The following is a 16004-nucleotide window of genomic DNA, read 5'->3' as shown; positions in this document are numbered from 1 at the left end:
CCTGTCTCTGCCATCACTCACCCTGCCCAAGAATTCTGTTCTGCACGCCCAGTGGGCAAGCCCGGATCTCTCCGCCTTGCTGTCTGGAAAGCAGATCTTTGAACAAATGGGGTTGGAACCATTCATTAATACTTCAGAAAAAAACAAAAAACACCTAACTTGACATCACATATAGAAGTTAGCTCAACATCTCAACACGGATCATGGATCTCCGTGAAAACCGAAAACTAGACAACTTCTAGAAGAAGGTACATGCAGGGTGGCCACCCCTTACCTGGTGTGATTTTCTTCACGGAGCTCAGCACTGCCTGCCATTACACTGCTGCTGTCTGCTCACACCTCTCCGCGAGAAAGCCACGCCTTCGTCCACTCCTTCCGTGCAGCCAGCACCCGCTGAGCGCCTCTCCTGGGGCAGCGGTGGGCAAAGCCAATGCTCTAAGAAGCAGAAATTTGCCAGAAGGTCCAGGTAGGGTTCATCGGACCTGTGTCCCTCCCAGTGTTCCCTCTTAAAACCTGGTCGGGGACTGTCTCGGGGCTCGCCCGTGTTAAGAGTCACAGAAGCCACAACGTAGAAGAATCACCAGTTTAGACGCTAAGACAGCTTTCCACCAGCCCTTCCAACAGCCCCCCGAGACGCTGAGCCAGGCACCTCGCCTAACAAGGCCTCCATCCCCCACTGATACGACGATTAGCCACGTGTGTTCAAGGGCTAGCATGAATAGAAATCCCCTAGGAAACGGGTTAAAAATGGGTACCTCTGCCCCAGAAAAACCTGATGCAGTAGATCCTTGATGCGATCAGGGAAGCAGCTAGGCCAGCCCTCACCCAGGGCAACCTAGGGCCCAGGGACCAAGCTTGGGATGTTGATGATTTTCCAGCTATTTTTCAAGCTGCAAAAAAAAAAATCTCCCTCTGAATAAAACTTCACCCAGCACACGACCTCTGCAGCACGCAAATCAGAGAGGCTCTGGGCAGGGGAAGGCGGCAGAGTGCTGCTGACGCCCGCTCGAGTGTCTCTCCCCACATTCCCAGCACGTGGTGACACAGGCACCCTGGGGTTCCCTGGAACACAGTTTGAAAACCACCACTCCAGCGGCTCCCCCCCGAATGAATCATTGCACGAGTATCTGTGCCGATCTACCATGTGCTGGACGCTGTTTTGGGTACTGAGTACCTAACAACAAACAAAACAGAGAAGTCCATGCCCCGAGAGATTTCACATCTGTGGGCGTGGCTTACGTGTTCATTCAGTGCTTGCCGTGTGCCAGGCGCCGTCCTGAGAGCTTTCTGTGCATTATCCCGTTCAGTTCTCACCACCTCCCCAGCCAGACACCTACTGCTATCAGCCCCATTCCACAGGAGGAACAACTGAGGTCCAGGGAGACTGCATAACTTCCCCCGAGGTCATGCTCTAGGAAGTGGCAGAGCAGGAATTTGAACCCGGGAATGTCAGCTCTGGCCAACGTGCTCTTCGGACATCCTGCCCGGTCGTCAGAGCCTCTGGTCTACAAGCCCAGGAGGCCCAGGAGGGCCCGCCTGACACATGTAGGCCCCCTGCCTCCTCACACGTGCACTCGAGCCAGCCTCTCAGCCCTCAGGCGCCGCGGGGTTAAGACTCCAAGACCGGGCTTCAGGCGACACTGGATCCCTCATGACTTCCAGTTGACGCAAGTGGCCTTCTCTACCTGCAGGGACACTGAGCAGCTCCTCTCTGGGGAGTGGAAGAATGTTCTCTCTAGCCCGGGTGCCAGTTTATTCTGGTCGCCACCGCACCGCTGGGTCCGCTTTGGGGCAGAGGAGTGTGCCCAGTGGCTCTGCCGGTGTTCCCAACTTGACAACGTGACACTGATGGGGCTGCAAGCAGACTGGCGGCACCAAATTAGGCAGCAGAGCAGGGAAGCAGCCAAGGGAAGGCTGGGTAAGAGCAGAGAGCACACGGACTGACGGGGAGGGAGGGGCCCCACAGGCCCGTGACACTCGGGCCACTCACCGTGCCCACGGGGACACTGAGGTCCAGAGGGAGGACGTGGCTGGTGGAGACGGTCTGAGCTGTGTTCTCAGGCCCCAGCTACTGCCTGGGAGGCACCGAGGAAGGTGCAGGGGTTGGAGGCAAGAAAACCCAAGTTCCTATCCCAGCCCCTCCCTTTACTGAGCTTTGTAACCTGAGCCCTTGACGCCTGAGGCTTTGGTTCCCCTTCTGTACAATGGGGTTGATAACACCCCTAGGGACGCTGGGAGGATCCCAAGAGGTAATTCACTCAACACACCCCATGCCAAACAGCTACTCACTAAGATCAGTTCCTCCCTGCTCCCCTCTCCTCGATTTAAACAGCATATGCCTGCTTTCAGGAATTAACTGAGACTTCACAGGTGTCTGGAAACGGGTTCCAACCCCACGCCACTCTAATTGTGTCTGAAGGGCCAGCCGCGTCCAATCACCCACAGGATTACTGGAGGTGCGGATTTCCAGGCCCCATCCCCCTGCCCGGCCGGATAGAGTCTGCATCTCACGAAGACCCCTGCGCGTGCACACACACACGTGAGACACGCTGGTCAGCATTTATTTCATGGCCTGACATTGCTTTGGACCATCGCTGGCTCTGAGTCCTGGTAGCCCACAAGACCTGTCCAGTGTCTTGCATGTGGCAGGCACGTGGGGTTATTTTACAGGTGTGATCTTATTTACACTGCACGGTCTCAGGAAGCGAGCATCTTAACTAAGCCCATTCCACAGAGGTCAGCCCTGGAGTCCCTCTTCAAGCCCTGGCCTCTGCACTCCGGGCTCCTCACTCCACCGCCCTGCTGGTGGAAACTAAGCACGTGGCCACCTCAGCAGAAGAGATCCAGTTGTTCATCCTTTACATCCCTACTCCCCTCGGAGGCAGCAGCCCCACCACCAACCAAGGTGGGGAGCCCTGCTACAAACCCCAAAGGAGCAGAGTTGGCGGCTCTTCACTTCCCAGAGGCCGGACAACCTCTTCTTGGAACTGGGAAGATCCGTGTGGAGTGGACTTGAGCCCTGCCCTGCCCCTCCCCGCCCCGGCCCCCAACCCATTCCTCTCTCTTCAACCTGAGGCCAAGACTCCTCGCATGGACGTTTTCCTGAGCTTGCTCTCAAGCCTCCTTCTAGTTAATGATGCACAGAATTCAAATTCATGACTGGATGCACAGCCCTCAGGCTGGCTCACGGGGCAGTGGCTGACCACCAGCCCTGACCGGAGGAGGGAACTGACGAGACGCTCACAGAGTCACCGAGCTAAAGGTCAGACTGGGAACTCATTTTTCCAAATGCCATGTCCTGTGACAAGAAACGATCCTGACACATTCACCTCATTCGCCTCCAGACACATTCCAGAAGGTCTCCCACCGCACACCAGCCAACACCCAGGACGCGGGAGCAGCCAGGGCCGGCCCAGGGGTGCCGGGGTTGGGAGTGGCCTGGCCACTGTTTGGCTGTGACTTCCTCAGTCTCAGCCTTGGCTTCCCTGGGCTGAAAATGGGGCAAGTGGAGACTAAATCTTTTATTTCAACAGGCTTTTTGTTTTGGAATCATTTTAGATTTACAGAAAAGTTGCGAAGATAGCACAGAGAGTTCCCACGCATCCTTCATTCCGTTTCCTCCGATGTTACCCTTTGACATCCCGCGGGACACTGATCACAACTGAGAAGCCCACAACAGCATGCCAGTGTTAATTAAACTCCAGACTTCATTTGGATCTCCCTCTTATTTCCCACTAATGGCATTTTTCCTGGTCCAGGATCCCATGTTGCATCACTAAATCCCTGATGAGGTCTCTGCCCAGTTCTGAAAACAAAGGGGCAGTAAGCCTGCCCGGTTAAAGGCCCTGGGTGTGTTAATTAGCAAGTGAGTTCTGTGCTGTGTGATTTGAGGCAGAACCCTTACCCTCTCTGAACCTTAGACTCTTCATCTGTAAAAAGAGGATACCAACACTGCTGTATAGGGCGCTGTGGGGGTGCATTTGCTAACTCATGTGAAGCAATTACTGTGGCCCTTAATGTACCATGAGCATATTCTGATCCATCTCAGCGGGGAGGAATCATGGACCGAATCGGCCGTCCCAGCATGCTGTGAACTTCTTGGCTCAAAATCTCCCGGCAAAACGGCTGCTCCAAACACGAGACAGCACGTTGCTGGACCCACACATCGGACCCATGTGGAAAGCACAGGACCAGAAGGGGCAAAGGTCTGGAGTCACACCGGCCTGAGCTGGAGTCCAACCCAGCTGCTCACCAGCAGCTGCTCACCCGTGATCCCATGAGCCTTGGCCACGCTATTCAGGCTCTGGGTCTCAGCACCCACATCTGTTAAATGGGAACAAAGTGCCCACCACACAGGGCACTTCGCTGGGAGATAAAGAAGAGACCCGCACTGGGTCCGCGTCCACTATCGGTCGTCTAACACAAATGTGTGCCAAGTACACACCCATTTCTTTATGTCTGGACTCCGACCTTCGATTAGTTTGTTTGCATGTAAATTTCAGTAGTCATAAAAACAACTCTGCGAATACATAGAGCTGATTTGCGAGATAAAATGATATATCCTCAAACAAAAAAAAAAGTTTAAAAACAACTGAAGACAAGGAGAGATAAGGGAAAATATTACTCTTTAAAAAATTGTTTTTATTGCCCTGGCTGGTGTGGTTCAGTTGGTTGGAGCGTTGTCTCGAAGCCAAAAGGTCACAGGTTCATTTCTCAGTCAGGGTGCATGCCTCGCTGTGGGCTCCATCCCCAGTCCAGGCACTTAGGATCCCCAGTCTGGGTGCATGTGGGAGGCAACCAACCAATGTTTCTCTCACACACTGATGTTTCTCTCTCTCCCTTCCTCTCTCTGCAAAAACAATGGGAAAAAAGTCTTCAGGTGAGAAATTAATTAATTAATTAATTAATTAATTAAAATTTTGAAAAAGGTGATTGTACAGCAGCCAGCAGCCCAACCATGCCAGACAATGCACCTGGGCTAAGGTGCGCTCTTTCTGGTTGGTGTGAGCTGCCCGAAGGAAGGCAGCAGAAACCGCGTCGCAGGCCAGGCGGAAGGACCATCGAAATTCACGGGACACATTCTCTGGCAGCGCTCGTTTCTGGCGGAGGAGTTCAATTCCAGCGCCATAGCAACTCCCTGAGCCCAGTGTGCACGAGCCGCAGGGAGACCTAGAGCGGCCGTAGCAAAGCTGGGGTACGAGCTTCTCATTCTCAAGCCTGAAGTTCAATCAAAGCTCCAAAGCACATCGATCCTAGACTAACAAAAGGTGAAAGGAACTAGCAATGCCACGGACAGGTCCAAAGCAGAGCGACCCCACTACTGGGCTTTCCAGGATCAACAAATTTCTCCATGAGCTGCTCACTTACTTAGTGTGAAACTCATACGTCTTGTGACCACATCGAAAGACCCTGTCCTTTCTTGGGTGTTCCAGTGCGTGTTTGGGGCTGTAGTGATACACCGCCTCCACAGCCCCACTGGGCCATTGTATCGGAAAAGTGCACCATTATAAGCCTTTTCGTCTGCCTCAGCACAGCGAAGTCATTCCAGATGCTTTTGTTCAAATCGCTGGAATTGCCTGGAACTGGACTTTGATACACCCACCCTGTGCCAGCTGAGGCTGCCATGTGATGGCGGAAGTAAGCACACAGCAATGACAAACGCTGTAGCAAAACGGTTATCCATTCTGGCATTCCGACGGCCCGCCCGTGCTCCTGCTCCACCCTCCACTCACCAGTCTCCCCAGATCTGTTGTGGTGGTGTGCGGAGGCAGGAACCTCGGGCAAAGAGTCCAAAGACCCAAGTTCATGTCGCCGTTCAGAGCTGTTGATGCCTGAGAAACAACTGAAAAACACTTGAGCCTCCATTCTCTCAATCTATAAAAGGGAGCCAATAATATTTGATCTGGTTAATTCACTTGACTATCGTGAGGGTGAGAGGAAGGGGGGAGGGAAACTTCTAGAAAGTTCAGTAGGAATAGAAGGTTGGTATATTACTTGCATGACGCTAATGACAAGCACAGGGAGGACACGGGGGAAAATTCAAGAGATCAGCGATCTAGGCAGCACATTCAGCTCACCATTCGCATTCCAGCCTTCTAAATGGAAGTGGTTGTGCTCGCCCCAGATTTGTTCCAGTCTTCGAGGAGATTAATTAAATGTATGGATTTGTGGCATCACGTGTCATTCCAGCCAATCCTGACCCATATTTCTCCCCATTAGTGCCTGCAACAACAGTCCAAAGAGGTGTTGTAACCTTAATTGCTTGCAAAGCGTTTTGAAACCCTTAGATTAAGAAGCTCCATGAAGTCCAGAGCGCTGGCAGGCTGTGCGCCCCAGGAGTTATGCCGAGTCTCGTCCGGGCTCCTTGGAGCAGGGAGACACTCCGGTGCATGTTCTGAGACTGAGGCTGCCCCAGGTATTGAGGGGCTTTGGGGTCTTATTCATGGGATGGACCTAGACCGACCCCCAGTTTACCCACTTCTAAACCACCGTGGTGTTCGGCCATTTCCCACCTTCTCCCGATGCCCCTTTCCTTTCCCTGAGGCCCCGAGGCGCCAGGCCTGCGTGGCACCTGCTCTGGGGCCACAGGTCTGCGCTCCTGGGTGATCTCAGCCTGAGCCCTGGAAAAGGGTGGTCGTGTCATCTGTCACTTCTGTCTGCCTCCTCGTTTACACCTAACATTGATGATGACTTAGCCCTCACTGTAATCTTTACAATGGGAATGAAGAGCAAAAATTCTGTCCCATGGCGATAACCCTTGGGAGGGATGCCTGGCGGGGGGGCAGGGGGGGTAGAAAAGGGCAGGAGGGGCTCCTGGGGTCCCGGCACAGTTTTGTTCCCGTGACCCAGCTGCTGCTTAAGCCAGTGTGTCCGATCTGTGAAAATTCAGAGCTGTACCCTCACATGTGCATTTTTTTCTGTACATGTGTCACATTTTACAATATGAAGGTTGAAAAACAAATCGCTCTAGATGCTAATTGACTTCATTTAGAATAGAGTTTGATGTAATAGGGAAACTATAAACTTCATGAAATTGAAATCCTTTCTTTCTCTACCTTTGTGATTCAAAAATGTCTTTAGGTTTTTTTATTTCCATTTTTACTTACAGAAAGAAAAAAAGGAAATGCCTCAATTAGCTGCTTTGACTAAGTGTAATGGTTGGGAAGAAGGTCGTTCTCAACAAGAAGCCGGAGATGCCTTCAGGGTATATGTGGACACCTGGACTTACAGCGAAATTCTGTTGGAGATACACATACACATTTTCCTGAGAAGTGGCCGTAGCTTTCATCAGGCTCTCAAGGATCCCTGCCCTCAAACAGGCCAGATGGATTCTCACGGCTCAAGGTGTATCCATGTATGCTCCTCTTCAAATGCTTCTTGACTCTAAACTCGACCCATAGCCCTCACCAACCTGATTTCGCCAAAGCAGCTTCACCCCTGGAAATCAATTTGCCCACTCCCATGGGAAGAGGGAATAGGTGCTATCAAAAGTCAAATATAATAATCATACATACTCATCATCAACTGCGGACATGTTTCCCCCGTGAGATTCCACGCCCCGAGGCCAAACCTTTGCCCCGCCCCCCTCCCCCAGCATCTCACATGAGGCAAAGGCGGGTTGGACTCGGAAGAAATTCTCGGCGCCGATTTACGAAACCAGATTTATTAAAATTTCTCTACAAGTCAAAAACAGCCATCTCACTCTCCACATATATACACATGTACAGGAAGGATCTAGTGTTTCTAGCTGTCCCGGCGGGAGCCCCAGCCGGCCCGGCCGGACTCCGCGGCCGGGTAACGTATCACAGATACAACAGTCGGGCAACCACGAGAGCGTGAGTGCGACAGAGGCCTCCGTCCTCCCTCCCCTCCGAGTCCCATGATTCCGTCACGGTACTATTGCCCGCAGTCATTCACATTTCACGTGGTTTCAGACACGCAGGTTATTCAGACAGACACAGACAACAACACAAGCCTCAGCGCCAAAACAACAAAACGTATCGGACGTATGTATAAAAGGTAAAATATATGTACAAAGTACACAGTACATGAGGTATACACGGCATTCTTGACAATCCATGTTAGTAGTTTGCCTCGGCGTAGCCCTTAGGGATGCCTGCCCGTTTCTGCGCCATTTCCCAAAAATACAGTATGTTTGATTTACCCGTTTAACCACCTGATTTCAGTCCTGTCCGGGACACTGACTAGTGCGTCACCCGTACTCGTTTCTTAATGCAGGTTGCAGCTCCTCTGCTAAGCTCTCTCTTCTGCAGGGAGTGAGTTCCCGTCTCTGGAAGCATTCGAGCAGAGACAGGATTCCCAGTTGTGAAAGAAGGTGAAGAAAGAGGGGATTTCTGCATTGGGAGGTGGCAGGAAGAGAAGTTGGACCAGAGGACTTTTAAAGTCCCTACTGACTGCAAAGGTGTGGGGGTTTGCTATTTCCTCCAGATGCGGATTACACAGATGTACTCACGCCACGTTTGAAATATTAACAACCCATCATGCAGAACTGCAGACACACACAGAATACCGAGGGCAGACCATGTCCACGGCAGGGTGAAAGTACAATTCTGGAACCTGGTCTGAGAACCATCCAAAATTCACTTTCTCTGGAGTTTAACATTTGCTCTTGGGAGAGGGGAGTGGGGAGACTCCGTGTCTTTCTCCTCTTAGACAAAAACACTCCACCCTGAGATGGTCTTGGGGAAAAAAAAAAAAGCAAAGGATAAATGTCAACGTAGTTGAGAAGAACCAAAAAAAAGCTAACAGTCTCCAAGTGCTCCAATTATTGTTATAAGTCTGCAGTCTCTGAGCTCAGAGTTCTGAAATAGCCAGGAGTTCCAATCATTCGTGACACTGTTCTACTGTTAGCTGGTAAGTGCTTTTAGGGTGAAGGCGGGAGACGTCTCAAGGTCAGGAGGAAGGCATTAAGTGCAAATGAGGTCTTGGCGGGAGACGGAGGAGAGCGTCTGGGTTCGCGGTGCAGGCAGGCTTCTCCGTTGCTACCACAGTCTGCCCCCCAGGAAGGCGCAGCGTGGTCGCTCAAAGTGTGTGAAGGAAGGGTGAGCGCTAAACCAAACCAAAAAAATAAAAATAAAAACGAAGAACTCTCCAATGAGAGAAGCTAGGGGGGCAAAAGTCTAGCTACCAAGGACAAGTCAAAGATGGCAGGTTTATTGGCCCGAATTATTATTCACCCTGTTAAAATAGGTTATTGCTCCAAATGCCATTGTGCGATTCACTTCCTCTCCCTTTAGAATGTCCGTGCCACCTGACCACACGCCGCAGGGTATCCATACTCTTTGCCACCTATAAAAGATGCAGACCCCCCACCCTCGAATCTGACCAAGGGTCGTTGGCGAGGGCTCCCGAAGAAGGGGAACGGCTTTGCAGGGCAGCCAATCAGAGTGCACGCCGCTCACACCAACGCAGTCGCTCATCACCGCCAGTCAGAGGGGCGCCCTGCCGCCGAGTTCAGCAGCTGCAGTCTTTACGCCATCACCTATCTGGTTGGCACCACATTGAAAGGCCTGTCCATCTTTGGAAAGGAAATGCCATGTGTGAGAATTATGAGGTTTCTGAGGTTTCTGGGATTAGCAGAAGAAGGAACTAACGTCACTGTCCTCCCGGTACTCTGGGACGATCTGGTCTGAAGTTCCCATTTCTGAGTCGATGTACCCAGGTTCCGAGACGGACTCGAACCAGGGATGGAGTAAGATCTCGGGAGCAGTGAGTCTCTCGGAAGGCTCCCGCCTCAGGAGGCTGCGAATGAGGCACCTGGCTTTGGGGGAAATGTGGTCAGGAATGCAGAACTGTCCCCGGCGGATTTTGGAGAACAGGGCACTGGGGTCTGAGTCATGGAAGGGGTAGCGTCCCACCAAAAGAGTGTAGAGCATCACCCCGAGGCTCCAAACATCCGCCGCCTTTCCGGAGTAGGTCCCGGTGGTGTTCAGAATCTCAGGGCTCACGTAGGCTGGGCAGCCGTGTTTGTCTGACAGGGCGTCGTCTTCCCCCTTGATTATGTGGGTATCTTCCAGACTTTCCAGTCTGAGCTGGGTTCTGCAGGAGAGGGAACAAGCCATTACTTCCAGATCAGCCGCTATGAAAAACAAAGCCTTCTTGATAACAGTGCCCACAGGCGCTCACTGCCGAGGCCCAAGAAATGCCATTTACCCCCCCACCCAGCAAACAGCGCCCTGCAACCACCAGATTCAGGATTCCACAAACCCATACAAACTGCAGTAAACATTTGCGGAGTGTGGAGGGAGCGCTGGGATGGAGTGCATGATGCAAAGTCCCCAATACTAGTCATCACGCTAGAGCTAAGAAGACCTCTCCTGACAGGGCTTACACGACTCACAAAGTACACCTTGCCGAGGTGGGAGCTGGTCTCCGGGGAATGCTGACATCTTCTACAGAAGCTATCAGAGAAGAGCACGATACTCTATTCTTTAGGGAGGGCCCGAACATCCTACAAGCTGCAGAACTTATCCCACCACGGCAGCCAGGGCTATTGGACCCACACTTGGCATGACAGAGGAGGGAACTTGAAGTCACTATTATTACCGCACAGGTTGTCAACCCTCCTACTTACACCGATACACACACACAGAGGGAAGTCTATCTACCTGGGCCCAGGCCGTGGTCACTGTGATGGGGAAATTGCAAGGGAGGCCCATTGCATTTATTGAGGTGTTTCATTGCAAAGAACACTTAGCCTGGACAGAGAGGTTATATGAGCAACCAGAGGCGGCTGCTGAATTTGAAAGATGCAGGGGTCCAAAAACATCTGCATGCAGGGAACACCAACACCTGAGCATATGCACTCTCCATGGGGGCTTATCTGTTCGGGTGACAACTGAATTCTGGAAACCTTTCATCAAAGGCTCCGTTATGAAGCTGCAGGGGCCTCCCTATCCAGACCCAGCCACCCAGGTCTCTTGGACCCCACGTGGGAAACCTCTGCTCTCTGGGGGCAGCCCGAGCCTCTCCCTGCTTCTCAGAAATAGCCCTGTTTCAGTAAGTCACTCGTGAAGTTAAACGCAAACATTTGCTGCTGGCTAATGGGTCAATTCCTTTTCCTCTCAAAGGTCTGGTTGGCTTTTTTTTTTTTTTTTTGGTGTGTGTGTTTTTTTTTAATCTTCCTGCCTTCCTGTTCCCTGGAGTGTAGTATGCATGTGCTAACTTCGGTATGTCCTCAGCCTGACCTCCCCGTCGTTATGTAAAATACCCATTGGTTCTGTAAACGGAAAATATGACTCAACCCTCACTGTCCGCCCCTGATTGGCTGCTGTAGCACTAAAACCCTGCACCTGTGCTGGTTACACGCTAGCGTCAGCTTGCCATTGCTTAACCCTCGGGTTGCCAAACTTCACGCACATGACATTCGCCTGTGCAATGCGGATTTCAAAAGCTCGTAAGGAGGTGTGAAAGGCATGTTTCAGAAAATACATCACCATATTGAAAGGAGCATGTGCCAGGAATTAGAAACTTCTCCATTGCAAACACTCTGCTTGTCTTTGCTAATCGGTATGTTCCAATAATTATTGCAAGGTCAGATACAAAACCTTGCTTTCTGGTAACTCAAGCCGGGACTTTTTCAAGGACTTGGAGTTAAGGGTAAGAGTACAGAGGAGATGGGAGGGTCAGCCTTGCATAAACAGCTACAACCAAAAAACTCATGGCCACCTCTACAATTCTAAAATAATACTGCTTTTAATTCACGAGGGATGTGGCCCACCTCCTGAAATCAGGTAAGGTTTATCTCCTGTGGCTTCCTGAATTCTCTTGTCTGAAACCTCAGTTCTGAATCTTAAGGTCTCATTATTCTCTTATCAAGCGCATCTTGTCCTTTATGAGGTAAGCTGTGATCTATATTTAGCAACCGATTCCTGCCAACTTCCATTTATTATGCAGCGTGGCTATTTTCTGAATACGTAGCCAAATAAGATGTCCAAAAAAGTCACCGGAGAATGTGAAAAAAATATGAGGGGCCAAGCCTGAGACAGAACAGAAATGTGGTGCAGAGGAGGGCAGAATTCTGCAAAGGGAGCTCAGTTATACCTTCTAGGCACAAAAAAAAAAAAAAAAGCCACACCCACTCGGTGAAAACAAGGATTTGAAAACTTCCTCTAGGAGTCAAGGGTGTGAAGGGCAGGTTGACATTTGCACCCCAGAAGAAATGACCTTTCTGAAAACAATGGAGAATAAACCTGATCCTGGAGTGGACATGGGGAGGGCTTCCTGTCATCACCTGACACCCCACAAAAGCACCCAAGTGTCCCCAAACCACATCCACACGGGTGCAGAGTAAGCCGACCTTGGCCAGGGCTCCTCAGGGGGGGACCTCTAAAAACGAACTGGGACAGCTGAGCCCTCGGTGTGGTTTTGAACCGCAACGCTGTACCCAGCTGCTCGACCTGCACCTCCGTTTTGGTTCCAAAAGGCCCCAGGAGGGGCTGTGAAGGCTGCTCACCTCTCCTCCGTGGAGAAGACGAATTTCCTAAGCTTCAGGTCCCCCAGCACAATGGCCGACTGGTGACAGTGGGCCACGGCAGAGACAATCTGCTTGAAGAGCCGGGAAGCCTCCTCTTCCCGCAGCCTCTTCCGGCTTCGCACGTAGGAGTGCATGTCCCCAAAGTCCTTCTCAAAGAAGACATAGGCCTTGGTTTCCCCAAGGATCACTTCCACGATGCCAGTGATGTTTCTGTGTGACGGCAGCTGGATGTAAGGCCTGATTTTGTCCTGGTAGTGTTTAATGGGAAACACCTGCAGAGAGAAGGCGACCCGCTTAGGAGGCAAGGAGAGCAGAGGCCACCGCCAAAGTCCCAGGCTGGGCTGCAGTTCTCAGTCTTTGGGCCTGTGATTGATGGTAGGGTCCATTCATTTACCCCCTTCCCCTTATCTCTGCCCCCCCCCCCCGCCTTTTGCAACCCCAAACCAGCAACACCCAGGACCTTGGGCTAGCCAATACCCAACAAGTCACCATATGGAAGGTTCAAAAGAGCTGCCTTCTCTATACGCTGTCACCTTCCATGAGGTCATCAGCTCCAGAGAGCTAAGCCCCCAAGTCCCCACCTTCTTGATCCTTCCCTGTTGGCAGGCGGGGCCACACCAGGTGCTGCTGATAGCAGCCCCTCCCTGCCCCCTGGGGGGTCTTCAGGAGCTGAAGGGCAGGCCCTGGAAATGCAGGGCCTCCTGCAAAGCCAGAGTGCTCAGCCCAGAGAAGGTGCTGACTGCGGAGTCTGCAGCCTCCAAGTGGAAGCAAGGACTGGAGGACCGGCGGATCTGTCATTAGTCAGAAGGAACTGATGACTCGGAGGGAGAAGACTGTGACTAGGCAGCCTTAAGCAACCTGCCCACCGTCTGGCTCCGGCATAAGCAGCCTTGAGTGAAAATTCTCCCAGGCGAATATGGAATCCTCTCCATAGTTTTTGGGGTGGGTTTTCCCCCTATTTGTTTTTATCTCTCCACACCCCCTCGACTCCCACCTCCACCTTCACCCAGGAAATGCATAGTGTCTCCTCCCCAAAGCTGGCTGGTCTCTTTAAGGGCCTTTTGTTTGGCTGGGTTACTCATATCCTAGGACTCAACTGGAAACGGTGACACACGGGCTGTCACCATCTGGATTCGGCTATTATCCTCTGCTCAGAGGAACTGGAAGGGGTTGCACAATGGCCATACCCACCCCACCTCGGAGGCCTGGCTGCTCTGCCACCAGCTAGGGAGACCGCTCTGCGGCCCCCCCCCTCCCACGCCACGCACCCCACTGCACACACACACTCTTCCCCATACAGCTCGTGGCCCCCGCGGCGGGCGAGAGGAAAAGAGGTTTCCCCCCTTTTCAACTGGGCTTGAGCATGAAGTTTCATTCAGCTCGGACACTAGGTGGCAGCAACAAGCCCAAGAGAGTTGGCGGATGGCGGGGTGAGGGGGGCGCTGGATGAGGGTCAGGTGAGCTGCGGAAACCCAAGAGCGACTTGAACAGGGGTGACCCCATCCTTCGGGTGAAAAGGAGACGCCCAAAGGGTTCTCAGGGATGCCTGAGCCGGGGGTGTGAGGTTCCCAAAGGGTGGGCTGTGGGAACGGTCTGCGTCTACGCGCGCTGCGGGAGCACGCGGAGGATCCGGTTTCCAAGAGTTGTATCTCCTGGATGGAATCCCTTATGTTAAGAAGAAGAAGAAGAAAAAAAAAAAAAATCGCTGGCCGGAAAACAAAGACAGGGCTGGAAGCGAGGAATCCTAGCCGGTGTGAGCTTTGCAACATTTCTACTCCGGGCAAATCCCCCTCCACCCCCGCGCTGGGAGGGCCCCTCAGAATTCTCTCTCTCCTCTCTCTAGGGAGAATGGGGTTCTTGTCCCAGCGCGGGTTCAAGCCGGAATCCCCAAGACCCGAGCCCGACACCGGCAGCTGAGCCCGGGTGCCTTGACACCCGGGCAAGGCAGCTGCCGGCTGCTCGAAGCTCCAAGGAGGCACCCGCTGCAGGGCGTCCTTCCAGGACACAGGCGGGGGGAGCGAGGAGAATGAGAGAAGGGGAATGGCATGGCCCAGGAATCCGTTTCAATTCCATAACTTATATGGAACGCCACGCGCTGCACTGGGCGCTAAGAAAATACTGCAGAGAGAAGGCAGCTGAACACCGCACTTCCTCCGGACTGCCGACCCCTCTCCATTGTATCAGTCCACCGGGAACCCCTCAGTCGCCCCAAAGGGCGAACCTGGTCAAACACTGCCTCACCCGGCTCAAGTCACTTACCCACCATGCCCCAAACTCAAGCCTTGGCGGCACCTTCGACCCCCCGAGCGCCAGAGAGTGAGACCCCAAGCACCACTGCCTGCCACCGCGTCCCCCCCTAACCCCCACACTCCAACCCCCGGGCGCCTACCTTGCAGCGCAGCTCGCGGCCCGTGTGGATGCACAACGCCCGGGACACATGCTCGCGCTCAGCCAGGGGCAGCAGTAGGTAGTCGGCGATACGGCTGGGCCCGGGCGAGCTCCCGGTGCCGTCGCCAGACCCCGACGCGGCGGGAGGAGGCTGAGGACTGCAGGGAGAACCAGGGGGGCTGAGGTAGTCCGGTTGGTTGGAGCACTCCGAGAGGCGCGGGCACTTGGCCGCCACGGCGGCGGGGTCGTCCGCGTCCAGTAGGCGTTTGGCCGGGGCGCCCCGGGAGGCCGGGAGCAGCAAGGTCGGGCCGCGGGGCTGCGAGGCGCCGCTCATGGCAGAGCGCACGGGACCGACCCGCATCCCGCCCCGGGACGGGATGGTCCCGGCTTTGTACGTCCTGGGATCCGCGCGGGAGACGCTGCGGGCTTGGCGCGGGCGCCGCGACTTACTCCAGCCCTCAAGGAGTTTGCAGACAGAGCTGGGCTCGGCCCCCAGAGGGGGCAAAGCAAGAGTACCCTCCTGAGCGCTCTGGTGGCACACGGGGACCACGCTGGCCGCGCGTCCGGGGGCGGAGGCCGGCTCGGGTCTTCGGATCCTGGCAAGCACCGGCTGGGTGCACCTCGCTGGGAGCGGCCGCCGCTATTGTTGTCAAGGCTGCCGACAGTTTCAGAGGCAGAAGCGGCTGCGGCCGGCGTTCCCGAGGTCCCGAGACGCGAGAACAGGATCCCGCAGGCTCCGCAGAACGCAAATCAAATGCGCTTCCCAAAGCAAGAAGTCCAGAGCGAAAGCCGGAGCAACTTTTCGGTGGCGCTCGGGATCCTACGCGCTCCGGAGCTCCCGGCGTGTGTATGAGCGAACGAGACGCACTCGGAGAGAGTGACTGAGTGTGAGTGAGTGTGTGCGCCGCACAGATCCCAGCCAGTGCACTCCTCCTTCTCCTTTTCCTCCACCTCCTCCGCCTCCCGGTGACTCACGCTGTATACACACACACTCACAGGCCGGGCTGTGTAAACAGTTGGGAAGCCGGGTTGTGCAATGAGGTGGCTACGACGACTCGGGCCTTGCCGCCAGCGAGCAATCACCGGAGCGGAGGGGGAGGCTGCGGGGGGAGCAGAGGTG

At 53.7% G+C, this 16004-nt stretch overlaps 1 protein-coding gene and 1 pseudogene across 1 annotated transcript; both read right to left on the bottom strand.

Moving 5' to 3' along the window:
- Positions 1–4907: 4907 nt before the first annotated feature.
- LOC114514431 lies at positions 4908–5970 on the bottom strand (annotated as a pseudogene).
- A 2255-nt stretch (positions 5971–8225) lies between these two features.
- TRIB1 (tribbles pseudokinase 1) lies at positions 8226–15940 on the bottom strand. Its single transcript, XM_028533995.2, has 3 exons — positions 14886–15940; positions 12476–12768; positions 8226–10059 (listed from the first exon to the last, which is right to left on the bottom strand). The coding sequence occupies exons 1-3, from the start codon at positions 15243–15245 to the stop codon at positions 9594–9596; spliced, it is 1119 nt and encodes a 372-aa protein (XP_028389796.1). The 5' UTR covers positions 15246–15940; the 3' UTR covers positions 8226–9593.
- Between the last annotated feature and the right edge of the window lie 64 nt (positions 15941–16004).

This window comes from Phyllostomus discolor, chromosome 7, assembly GCF_004126475.2.
Source record: "Phyllostomus discolor isolate MPI-MPIP mPhyDis1 chromosome 7, mPhyDis1.pri.v3, whole genome shotgun sequence".
Taxonomy (NCBI): domain Eukaryota; kingdom Metazoa; phylum Chordata; class Mammalia; order Chiroptera; family Phyllostomidae; genus Phyllostomus; species Phyllostomus discolor.
This window is presented reverse-complemented; position numbering and strand designations above follow the sequence as displayed.

What these genes read in the sequence shown, in the direction of transcription:
- TRIB1 (XM_028533995.2), bottom strand. Translation starts at nt 15,245, where the DNA reads ATGCGGGTCGGTCCCGTGCGCTCTGCCATGAGCGGCGCCTCGCAGCCC. An exon ending in GCCGCGAGCTGCGCTGCAAG is followed by an intron (nt 12,769 to 14,885) that starts GTAGGCGCCCGG and finishes TTCTCTCTGCAG; the next exon opens with GTGTTTCCCATTAAACACTA. An exon ending in GTCTTCTCCACGGAGGAGAG is followed by an intron (nt 10,060 to 12,475) that starts GTGAGCAGCCTT and finishes CCTCTCCTGCAG; the next exon opens with AACCCAGCTCAGACTGGAAA.